General features: G+C 38.7%; 1 protein-coding gene across 2 annotated transcripts; it reads right to left on the reverse strand.

The window, feature by feature from the left end:
* Positions 1-17: 17 nt before the first annotated feature.
* On the reverse strand, positions 18-12,802 carry LOC117906157 (transcriptional corepressor SEUSS). Of its 2 annotated transcripts, none has more exons than XM_034819118.1 (9): positions 10,629-12,802; positions 10,421-10,540; positions 10,031-10,079; positions 9,686-9,900; positions 9,503-9,586; positions 5,611-5,708; positions 4,624-4,717; positions 3,173-3,242; positions 18-1,550 (listed from the first exon to the last, which is right to left on the reverse strand). In XM_034819118.1, the coding sequence occupies exons 1-9, from the start codon at positions 11,685-11,687 to the stop codon at positions 562-564; spliced, it is 2,778 nt and encodes a 925-aa protein (XP_034675009.1). In that variant the 5' UTR covers positions 11,688-12,802; the 3' UTR covers positions 18-561. The 2 variants fall into 2 exon arrangements, with proteins under 2 accessions (XP_034675009.1, XP_034675010.1); XM_034819119.1 differs by having other exon boundaries at positions 9,518-9,586; positions 10,629-12,801.
* Between the last annotated feature and the right edge of the window lie 328 nt (positions 12,803-13,130).

Genomic DNA, 13,130 nt, shown 5'->3' on the forward strand with positions numbered 1-13,130 from the left:
ACTTCAAAACTGGCAAATTTGTCAAAATCCTTCCAAACCGGCAATACATATATATATATATATAGATATATATATACACTCCATGTGTCCAGGACATCCGTCCACGTGCAAGCACAGAGAGAGAGAGAGAGAGAGAGTTGCAAATACTTGGTTTACAAATGGTTTCAGAAAAAGAATAGAGCAACTACTTAAGAAAAGAGCTCCACCAAACAATATTCCCTCTCTGAATTCCCACGTCCATTCCCATTCCCATTGTGAGTGAGTTGAGTTAGTTGAGGATAAGCAGCTGTATCGAGTGATAAAATCAGGAAAAACAAAAGTTAGAAGAAAACAAAGCCACTTAAAAGAGGATATAACATTTCAATGATAAAAGCACTATGCTATATGTTTTCCTTTTTCTGAAATTAGTACAGAGCGGGAGGAAAGGCCCTGAAACTATTCCATCATCATACACCGCTACCTCCTCCACAGCCTGGCATTTCACCAATTTCTCGTGCTGCACAAGCAGCTGTGATCATGATCGACAACAGAAAACATTAGTCAGATTCCCCATAGGTTCTTTCACGGTGACTGCTTCCAATCAAACTGTAGATTATTGAATCCATTAACTGCTCCTAGCCCGCCAAGCAGCTGGTTCCCCAAATCTTGTTGATGATTAATGCTTTGATCCCGAGTCATGGGTGTCATGCCCACCCTTCCATTTATAGTCAAGGAGTTATTACCCATTGCAGCTCTCATTCCATTAACCATGGCAGACTGCCCTAGTCCACCCATGCTGCCAAATCCACCGCCTCCAATACCTGGAGTGCTGTTTCCTGGCCCATTCCCTACCAGACCACCATTAAGGCCTGTGTTGTTACTTGTGGGCAAAATCCCATTAACATTTTTCACATCATTCCCCAAAGAACCAACACTCACCATACCCGCTGTGCCATTAAGTTGGGATGACATCATCATTTCTTGAATGATTTTCTGGACTGAGCTCTGCGAATCACTTGGGTCGGCCTCACCAGAGAGAGAAGGCTGTTGCATGGAAATATTCGCAGGTGAATTTGCTGTACTCATGTGAGTGGCTGCTGTCAAGGCACCATGGGAAGTTTGGGGGGGATTGTTAGATGAAGAGGGTGTTGGTGATTGGAATGGAGAAGGATTCGGTTGAGGCTGTGGTATTGAACTGGAGGAACCAGGGGATGGAATCTGAACAGCACCTCCACCATAGGGACTGTTTGCATTGTTCATAGAATTTTGCTGTCTAGAGTTCATGGAGTTCTGGTGTAGAAGCCCAACTATGGTGCTGGAAGAGGTAGAGGCAGATGCTGGGTTGAGGGAGTTATTTACACTAGTTACACCATTGCTAGAAGCAAGCTGCATCGCAGTGGCCTGGACAGAACTTGGATCATTGTTTGCATTCTGAGCAATTGTTTGTTGTTGGTGTTGTTGTTGCTGCTGCTGTTGCTGTTGTTGCTGCTGCATCTGTTCCTCCGGTTGTTGAGCTTGGTTATGAAAGCCAGATGAGGCATTTGTTCTCCGCGGGAACTTGGCCAAGCTCTCTGAAATGAAACAGAAGAAATTAACTGAGTGGAATTTGATAATTGTTGCTGTAGCAGAAATGCAACTCAAATGAAATAACGATTCTGAATTTTGGGATGGCTAAAGATGAAAAGCTACACCCAGGAACTGTAAGAAGTTCAAGAGGCATATATATGGTGAGGGATACATAGACTGCTCTGACTTGTTTTTGGTATAGAATCAATAAAAAATAAGTCAACCTTTATTTTTTGAGATAGGAAAGATGGAACCTGATTACCATACAGCATTATCTTTCACAAAAAAGAGAAGGGGGGAACATGGTTTCAAAAGGACAGGATGAACAGTAACATTTTTATCTAAGAACCTGATTACCATACAGCATTATCTTTCACAAAAAAGAGAAGGGGGGGACATGGTTTCAAAAGGACATGATGAACAGTAACATTTTTATCTAAAAAGTATTGACCTATTCTTCAACCCATATATGAACAAAAAAGAAAGTGCAGGGAACCAAAAGACACTGAACCCAATGTAGCATGCATCACGAAACCCAAGGAAAAATTAACTCAGGTGCCCTCTCTTCCTGATAGACACTCGCATGAAAACAGCAGCTAAACTCTCCCCACCCTCACCGTCCCCCCAGCAGAACTTCCCCAAAAGACCACTTGAATTTTTCTAGTGGCAATAGAAGTTGGCCCCAATCAAACCTTCTAATAAAGCTAGGATTTTGGTGTCAATACCCAAACTTGAACCAGCTGGCCTGGAGAATGCTCTAACCACACTGCCATCAAGATTTATAGAAGCACCACTAATCTCTTCCCCTGGGTTTTCCCAATGAAAGACCACAAGACACCCTAAGAAGGAGGAGCCCAGTTGATCCTCATCCCATCATCCCTTCTATTGGCACTGCACACCTTCAGTGCTATATAATCATATGCTAATTGCAATTGCCAAGAACTCTCTAGTGGCTGACCCCCAAGTGAAGTTAAATGTAGTAGTGAATGACATGAGAAAAGTGACCTCAACGCCTCTGTTAATCCTTAAAAATCACAGCGCCATCATATCAAATCAACATCAGGAGAAATAACCCAGGAAATATTTGCCAGTCACAATAACCTCTTCTACAAAAACAAAGCAACAAGACAACAAAGAAAGGTTTGCTGTCTTGCCACCACCCAAGTAAAGGAGACAGCATTCAAGGTTAATGACTTTATAAAACCACCTAATCTGCGGCAAATAATTAATACTAACCCTTTATTGCCACTAGCCATGTGTCATGCATATGCACCTTACTGAAGTCTGGAGAGTTTGGAGGGCAATGGAATTCATATCTCCCTCTTCTCTATTCCATGTACAAAGTTTCTTGCCAGTGGAAGTCATCTCTTATTTTCTCTATCATATCATTTATCCCCCCCCCCCCCCACATATCTTCACTTGTGGTAACATTTATATTAATAATATTACAGATCTTAGATAAATGAATTGATTTTTTTATGGGTAGCTTCAGATAGTCTAGCAACACTAGAACTGTAAAGACTTTCAGAGCAATTTCTCTATTGTATTCTTCCAAGCCACCACTTGCAGCCTCATAGAATTACAACCAACAGAAAATTGAAAGACGAGAAAATCACATGTAGCTCACCCATAGGTCCAGTTCCTGTGTTTCGACTGTAATCAATCAAGTCTTTCATGCTATTAACGACTTCTGATATCTGAAATGTATCCAGAAACAAGAAAAGGAAATAAATAAATAAATAAATGTGACAACCAAGTTGCACAATCAAATATGTTATTCTCCTTGAAGCGGGACCTGAATGGAACATAGGATAAACAAAGAATGCTGATAATTAAATGCATGCAAATAAAGGAATTACAGGTATGAGCACACCAGTATGGACTATGACCATTATAAAATCATGATTATCATAGTTATCATGATTATGATGATGATGAAGACAACAATAATGATTTGATAGGCTACAATCATGAACAGTATTGAAAAAACTCATTCTTAAAAAATGCAATAAATGCAAATGTCATTTGCATTGTATCTCGATATGAAGGAATGTTCTCATTATTTAAAGAAAAAGGCCAAAATTATGCGAGTTTAAACTTTAAACCAATTTGGGGCTCATGGCAATAAACCAATGCCAAATCCTCAAAGAATTCAATGGTACATCTTGGGAGAGTGAACTATGTGCCAAAAGAAATCAAGGCCTTTAGGAATTGAATCTTTAGTTGGACATGCGCTAGGTAGATCTATGACATAAATGAAGAGACAAATATGAGTCTAATTGTACATAAAGAAGATTGATATACTCAGAGTGCAGGATGAGGTCTGAACTGCTGGATTCAGGGAGTTGATAACTTGATGCTGCGTAAAATGAGTTGGATAAATAGTTGAAAACAAGAACCCATTAAACTCATTAGATGGTGGTGGCCATGGAGTGAAAATTACAACCAACCTAACATCAGTGTGGATTGCATCCAGCAGAAATTAAGTATGGGGTTAAGGAAAGTTCTGTGTGATCTGGTTTCCTGAATCATGCACTTTTGAAGGTCGGGTAAAGAAGAGAAAGTTCATTATAGTGGCTGAATGGAATGAGCCAGGAAGCTAATATAGGAGAAAGTATATGCCTCGCTACCAACAAATAAGGCAAATCAGAAACAGAACTTCACAGTTGGAGACTAAGATTCCATATTTTAAATAAAATGAGCATGGAAAACAACAAAATATCCTGCTCAGACTAGCTAGACATAATGGCATCAAAAAGCAAAATATATCAGCAGGTTTCAGACTCTGCGGAGTTCTCAAACTTACTTCCTACAACTTTGCAACTGTTGACCATCAAAAGACACCCAAAGCGCTCAACTTGTAATACTTAAAAGACCAGTAGTTGCAAAAATATAGTCTAACTTTGCAACTTTTGACTGTCAGAAGCTACCGACAGCATTCGACTTCTAATGGTTAAGAAGTAACTTCTAAGTTGTGATGCCACATTCACCAAAATAGAATAAGATGGGTCACCCAAAGAACAAGTACAGTTAGCTAGTCATGATGGCAAATTGATGAGAATAGGAAAAGCGCCTTACCTGAAGGCAGCGAACATATCTCTTTGTATATCCCAAATCATTTACTAATGGTACTTCCAAAGCTTTTGCTAATTGACGAGCTGACGCAACAAACCTGAATAACAATTACAAATTACTGAACAATAAAGGGTATTGTAGGTGTCACACTATAAACATGGAACACTAGTTAATTCCGCATTCCACTGATGTAATGCAAAATTATACATAAAATTATGTCCAGGTCCTGAGACTGTACACTTCAGAAATACAGAAGATGAATGAAAAGAACTATAGCAAAACATGCAAGCCTCACAAGGATAAAGGAACATTTTTGAGCTCGCATCACATGTAACTTGCATCCCCTGCATGTAAGCAGATCCCTCTTAATCGAAAACATTATTCAGTTTGACATATTCCTCTGAACACCTCAATTAAATAAACTAATTAAGACCAACAATCTACTGATTGTATTAAGGAGAGGAATGACAAAGTGTTATTAAAGATGCAATATTCTAATTCATATTTGCTTTCCATTTCTTCAAAATATAGAGCCCGCATAGCCAAGAAAAGATATGCCAAGTGTCAAATATTTTATGATGTCAAAAGTACTTTGAATAAGTACTTTAACTTCATGAAAATGTTGTAATTTATTCATCTAATAAAACCTTGAAAGATGATGCTTTTCATTGAGAGGAACAAAGTTCAAGAGAACAATAGACGGCATGATATTGTTATAAGCAGCAATAATCAACAAGTATATAAACTTTAGAGCAGAAATAACCAAAATATGCACAAAACAAATACATGATTGATTACATGGCATGCACATGGACAATTACAAAGAGAGTGAAATGAAAAATATGGAGTATAAGAATTAAGTTTAGAGAATCTCTCCTTATTCAAGCATTCAAAACAGTATATGGACCACTAAAACTGCCAATTCTCAATTTAAGGACAAAAATAGAAGCACGGCTTAGAGCCTCAGGTCACATAGAACTGAGGACTTACATATTACAGTTGCTTTGTAACTCTGGAACAGACAAATTGGATGATGCATTTTGAGTAGCAGACTGGTATTTCTGAGCTGCAGCCCCAAGCTGACTAACCTGCACAGTCCAAATAATCATAGTTAAAAGAAGGTAGTTTTAACAACACAGACTTCATAGAAAGTTCCCAAAAAACACACAACACCCAAGTACACAGCAAGTCTACAAGACACACCCAAAAGGGAAACATAAACGTAACAGTGGGAAAATTATGCATGACAACTGGCATCAACAACTGTCATACAGAACACGATATCTAGTAGAAATGCAAACCTTTTCAGTTAATTAACAGTAATATTGGTATAATAATGAAAATAACATTAAAAGATGCTTTAGATGTCCCAAGGAGACAATATTAGATCAGAAAACTGAGTAGACAAGGTTCAATCAGAACTCATGTAAACAGTGATTTAAATAAACATGATTTTAGCTAATGCTAATTGTATCTTTATATCCAATTGGCTAATCTGAATGAACCAAAAAGAAAGGCAGACAAAAAAAAAACAAACAAGAAAACAGAAAATCAGCACTCAGGGTATGTAATAATACAAGTCATTATCATTTTTTGACAGGCAAATTATAGATATAGATTACCAAGCACCTAGTAAAAAGATGGATCACAACTCAAATACACAGGAAGCAGACAAAGTGTGGCAGAAGGCAAGAATAAAACTAAAAGGAAACTCTAACCAAGCCTAAGCCGTTCCCACACAATCAACAAATTTTAAAAAAGAAAGATGCAATCCCAAAGGAATCCCTAGACCAATCAACCAAAGATTTGAAAGCCTTCATGGTTTAACAGTTGGAGATTGACTAGTACAACTAAAAGGGAAAATAACTCCCTGTTACAATAAATTCATGATACAAGTATCTAGGCCCCCTTAGGAGAACTTTTTCTTTTTTCAAAAAATGAATTAAAGTTCAGAAGTTTTCTTACTAGTCGTCACGGTTTGGGAGATCCAAGCCACAAGAAATTGCAGTTCTCTATAGTTTTTCATTAATACACTAAAAAATTTGTGGTTCTCGGGAAACATAGTTTTGGAGTTCAGTATATTTGCAGGTAGAAACCCCGACAGTTGGAACTCCACCCGACAAAAACAACTACAACCACTACTACTACTACTATAATACCAGGAAGTTAACTCCAGCCCCCGCCACCGCTACTTCTACCACTTCTAAGTCCAGCTCATTTGGATGGTCATATCAAAACATGTTAACAACCCTTTTTTTTTTTAGATAAAAAGCAATAGCATTGGAAAGTGCCAAAAAAGGGGCACGCCATAGTACACACGATGTATACTGTCACCAAAAAGCGCCAAAAAATGGACAGAAAAACAAAACATGCTAACAACCCATTTGGATGGTACAGCTACATTGACCTGACTAAATGAAACCTGTCATTTTGCTTTCATTTCCGATATAAGGCACAATCTACCTGTGTTAATGGAGTTATACCCGCCACCCCACCCCCAACATGAAGCATAAAGCAATACATACTAAATTTTGTGAAAAATACTAAGTTAAAAGCAGTAAACATTGGCATTCGTTAATATCAACACATGAAAACAATGGCACTGGAATTTTGATGAAACCAACTTAACAAAATATGAATTTTAATGCATATAAACGACATTCAATCCATAAATTACATTTTAATCATATACTTGGATGGACTGTTCCCACATGTTTGTGCCATTTTCAAAGTTCCTAATTTCCCAGTTCATTTGTACTCCCCTTCCCTAATGAGGAAAAAAACACTTGAGAGAAAAAGCTAATACATTAAGCAAAGTCTTCATTCGTCATCATCCACAAGGTCCACATTCAAATCATTCAACAACAGTTACACGTAAGCTTCAATCCATATGTTTCTTACAATATGTTTATGGCATCTTTTACATGGGATCATTCCTCCTCTTTCTTTCCTTCCGTCATCCATTTCTACTACACAAAGTAATTAATGAAATCATCTTTTTTAAGAAAACAATTTTCAAATTTGATTTCAAAAAACTATTAAAATAGTCAAAGGATATTTGAACCATACTACTGCTTACCACGTATACCTTAACTTGTATCATATATGCACTCTGTACTGCATACACCTTATCTCATATCATATATGTACCAAAAGATACACTCAAGACAAGATGCAAACCGGCAAAATGCATCCTTTTATATGAAAATTAAAATATAATTTGCAACATAAGTTTTTGATAATCATAGACACAAACACACTTACTATAAATTCAAGTAAGTCCATATGCCTCCAAAACAAAATGATTTCATTGCACTGCTAAATACAATGGAATGGCTTTGCATTCATTAAGCCTACTAAACAATGATTCACTATCCATTGGATGTTTAAGCACTCCATAGAATAAGTAACAAGTTCATGACACAAAATATCAAAACATAATTAGCCAAAACAAGTTAAAAGGAAAGGAAAAATGGTGAAGGCAGCTACACCAAAAAGGTCATAGACATGGGTCATGTAGTTAGCTCCCAACATCAGAACCTCATAGACGACAACCTCTCTTCCCTTCTTCTGTCTTTGCAAATTGTTTTTCCTTCTTCATTATCCCAAACAAGGGGGTTTGCATCCTGGATCCCACTGGTCTTTTCTCATCCAAGTGGTTCTATGCTCTTCCTAATACTAACATCTCAATCTTGTTCTTCATTCTAAGTTCATCTAGAAATTAAAGAATCCCCTATAAATCGAGGCCTTCAAATGGATGGTGTTGAAAGAGTACTAATGATCCACTCTAGGAGAAGAGGCAATCTAACTTTCAGAAGGAGGGGTGTTGTCCACAGCCCCTTTGCACCAAAGTTGAGGCAAAGGTTGTTATGTTGGGTTGCTATAGAATAGGTTGCTCCAAGAGACATCACAGATATAATGTTGATGTCTTCCATGGGTTTTTTAGAATAGTTGGTGATCACTGGAAGATGCTTGATGTCTTTCCGGGGTTGCTCCAGCATTTTCTCATTCTGTTTCTCGTACTTCCATCCTTCTTTATATATTCTGTCTCTATTTTCTTATAGGCAAAAAGTTTATCTACTCATTACTCCTCCCAGAACAACCATAATCTCATAAAATCAACATGAATAAATCGCAGTTCCTGCAAATGATAAATTTATCATCTGATCGACACATCGGGAGGATTTCAATTAGCTAAGCTTATAAAAAGGGAAAGTTCCAACTAGTTGGATTTTCACAGATTTCAACAACACAAACGCATACAAAGAGAAGCAGAAGGAAGGGGGTGGGGGGGAGAGAGAGAGAGAGACTCGTGAAGATGGCCAACTACAATCACTCTTATAAGCAAAGAATTGGTTTGAAGGTGATAATCCTAAAGTGTTATTCCTCCCAAACCCAACCATTCCCTGTCTCCCACCTGCAATAGGTAGTTCAACTGGCAGGCACTCCCTCTCAGGTATTTGAGGTCCCAGGTTCAAGTTTCAATTGTACCTAAAACACATTTCTTGAGGAGGAGCCATGTATCCATGGTTTCCTAAGGTCAAATGAAGCAACACTAGTGGGATTTCGCATGAGTGAAATTGATTTTGTAAGTAACTACTTTTATAAACAAAAAAAAGTGTCACTAGAATAAAAGAAAGCATCTTGTTGCCAACAGACAAGGATATAAACAGGTGAAGTAACTCAACCAAGCAAGCAAAACTGACTTGGTGAAGGTCCCTGACAACATAAAGGATCTTGTTGTCAGCAGGCAAGAAATATAAACAGGTTAATTATCAACATAACCAATCAAATAACTTTGATTTGATCAAGGTTCCAGGCAACATATTTAGTTCAAAAATGAAAAAGCAACAGAAGAGCTTCTTGGTGATAGAGCCTAAACCACTTGATCAGTAACCTGAGGTATCAACAATCTTCTAGGGATAAGCTCCTCATGACGTCGAGCACAGAACTCCCATGAGCAAATCTGTCCAAAAGCAAGAAAAGGGGCCAAGAAATTGTAAATAACTAATATCCCTAGAAGTTGTGATTTGTTGTAAATAAGAGGCTAGTTTATCAGTGTAACCTTCAAGTCAGGTGAGAAAACTATCCGAAGTTGACCTTCACGAACGACTCGAAGCTGTTCAAAGACGCTTTCCTGTATTGCTTTTGCATAGTCCAGGATAATTTGCCCAGACGAATTTTGATACTCACGGGGCATATCAACATAAAGAAGTTCTTCCAGAGTACCACTTTCATACTTGATTTTGAAAAGCCTGGGCAGAACCTCCACAGTCGCTTCTGAAAGTAGAGTTTCAGATTTTAGATAGTGACACAAAAAGAAAAATCAAATAAATGAACTACAAAGTAACAAAAATAATTCAGACAAGACAGCATTTCAACCTAGAATTTTTTAGAAACCAAAACATACCAAAACCTCGTCCTGGCTTGCGGTTGCATATCTCACAGTGCCACACATCCTGAGGACAAAATCGCAATACCATAGTTTACATGATTGTTTGAAATTGATAAGCAAAACAAAATAATGAGTTTACCATAAATTCTATTAAGAGAGTTGAGTCAAATATATGATGCTGTTAACAACCGAGAGCAATACTATAAAATAAGGAATATCAAAACTAACACTTTACAGATCTGAAAAAGTGGTAAGAAGTGAGTAGTAAACATGTAAAGGTTCATAAACAGTGACCTCATCTCACTCAATATGACCAACTAAGATAAGATTGCTAGGATTTACAGCCCTTAGCTTCAGATATTAGAATGGTAATGCTATATATCTGGGCTTTCTCTGACAGCATACCTGAGGAAAAACTCCAGTTGTTTGTCGACCACTTCCATACATAGAAACACACCACTTCTTCTTGGCATGCGGAGCAAAATACTCAGCAACAAACTTTCTCCAGAATTCAATATTGTTGTCCTATGTGGAAAATTAGAACAAATGCAACTCATAATAGTCTCATACAATATGCAGACAAAATATTTTTTTTAATTAAAGTAATCCTCACAGTGGGTTTGTGTTGTTGCTGATACATGTAATATGTCAGCCGCCGGGCACACATCCCAGGTTCATATCCTGGTTTCACAGGAGATCTCAAAGGCAAATTCTGCGCTTGAAATTGCTGTTGTTGTAGTTGGGACCGTTGCTGAGGAATAGCCTTCAAAAGGTGCTGTTGCTGCTGTTGTTGTAGCTGCATGTATCTTTGTTGTTGCAAAAGACTAATCTGCGCAGCAGTAGCCTGCGAAGACTGCCTTGACATATGCAGGAACTGCTGCTGTTGTTGCTGATGCTGTTGTTGCTGATGCTGCTGTTGCTGTTGCTGCTGTTGGTGCAGAAACAATGACTGATCAGAATGTTGGGGTTCCATTTTGACAGGTGCCAAGCTTCTCATAGTTGGAATTTGTTGTGGCTCCAGTTTCACTGGACCAATATTTCTCAAGGACTGCAACTGCTGCTGTTGTCCATGTTGATCATTGGTCACCTGGGGCTCTAGCTTAACAGGTCCAACACCACCTAGCCCACCTCGAATTGATTGGTATTGCTGCTGTTGCTGAGTGTTGAGTGGGGCGGAGAACTGTTGCAATGGCTGTTGGCCATGCTGGAAATTTTGTGCTTCAAGTTGTTGAGACTGCTGTTGATCTGGCAACATCTGGTTTCCAGAAGGGTTTTGGAACTGTTGTCCCTGACCAGCCGAACCAGGGTTCGCCATGTTGGTCGGAACAAATGATGCCGGAGGAGTGAAACCCAATCCATTTCCAACACCAGAGAGTGGATCAGATTCAGCACCAGCATCAATACCTCCACGCTGACCACTTCCTGGACCAGAAAGCCCAGGGTTTGAACCCCCATTTCCAAAAGACTGACTGAGCAGTGAAGAAACACTGGGTACATTTCCAAGTAAATTCATATTATTGTACTGAGTTCTTGGAGACACAAGCGAAGGGAACCCTGTTTGGGGTGGCACAGGACCCGCCTGAGCTCCTAACATACCAGAATTCGAACGCAAAAGTGAAGGGGGAACAGGTTGGGCTCCACCTATAGGAGTGGGTGGCCCGGATGGCACCATCTTTCCAAAATAACAATCTACAAACACTCACTCAAGTACACCACAAGATTCAAATAAACTTCCAGTTACACAACAAAGTGCGCAAAACCTGACATTTCCCTCATCCCATCAAGCAGTTTACACCCAAAATCAAGGCCAGAAACTCCAGAGTCCTTGTTGTGCACCAAAAGAAATGGGGAAGCTTTGTGCCTGAGCATACGGAGTTGGGCGTTACCAAACACAAGAGGAAAGCCAAACAAAACCAAAACCAAGCAACAAGCTTTGATTCTGAACATTCTAGAATTGGACTAGCTCAGCGATTTCTTCAGTGAACCGCTGTACAATTGATGAGTTTTTAGATCAAGTAAAGCTTCAAACATTCTACAAAAGGGCAACCAATCAACGAATCGAACTCCTAATACAAAACAGGGGTTCAGAATCTCGATATCACCGCCTGTCACTCCAAACCCTCACTAAAATCATCACAAAACGACTTCAATCGACTCCCAACACAAATCCAAATCTCCAAACCTCACAAACCCAACAAAGATAAGTTCTTTTTCACACCTCGCACCTCAAATTCCAATCTTTAAACCCCAAAAGATTTAGAGAAAATAAAAAAAAGCAAACAAAAAAAAAATTAACACTCAAAAATAGAAAATCAAACAAAAACCCAAAAGACAAGAACCTAAACACATCGATCGAACCCTAAATCGGCGATCCGGAGCTCCAAACGAGCAAGAGAAATCGATAGCGTCCTGAAAAGCTGAGCCTAAAACGACGACGCTTGAGGACTTACCAGAGTTGTAATTGAACACTGAAAGTCTTCACAAACTCCAAAGATTTCGATCGAAGACAGAAAAACTGATCAAAATTGGGAAAAACATGCAGCTGCTCTTCACTTTGCTGTTGGTTTGCATTGAGTAAGAGTACAAAATTTCTAGGGTTTTTTTTCCCTTCTTTTTTGTTGCTCTTGGGCGAGTTCTTCACAAGGTCCCTCAGTATATCTCCATGTTGCTTTGCCCGTTCTTCCGCTGTATCTAGAGAGAGAAAGTAGAGAGAGAAAGAAGGTGCGTCTCCTTGCGGACGTCAAAATTGTGTTCAATCAGATTGAATTTTTCTTCATTCCTTCTTTACCTTTCTCCTCTCTGGGAATGAAGTCAAATCCTCTTCTCCCTCACTCATGTCATGCCCTCATGTCCCATACCCCATATTTCCCCATACACCACGTATCATCATCATCATGGACCGTCTAATGTTATCCTTATTACAATTATGACACTGGATTGCGGTTTAATTACTGAATTGCCTTCCACTTGGATTTGCCTAGCGTGTGAAGCACATACCATACTCATCATAGTCACCCGCATTGATCAGCAGCCGTGGCACCAATCTATAGCCTAGAACATATATCCTTTATTTAGAAAAGAAAAATGGAAAATAAAAAGTAAAAAAAAAAATTAA

This window comes from Vitis riparia, chromosome 18, assembly GCF_004353265.1.
Source record: "Vitis riparia cultivar Riparia Gloire de Montpellier isolate 1030 chromosome 18, EGFV_Vit.rip_1.0, whole genome shotgun sequence".
Classification (NCBI taxonomy): domain Eukaryota; kingdom Viridiplantae; phylum Streptophyta; class Magnoliopsida; order Vitales; family Vitaceae; genus Vitis; species Vitis riparia.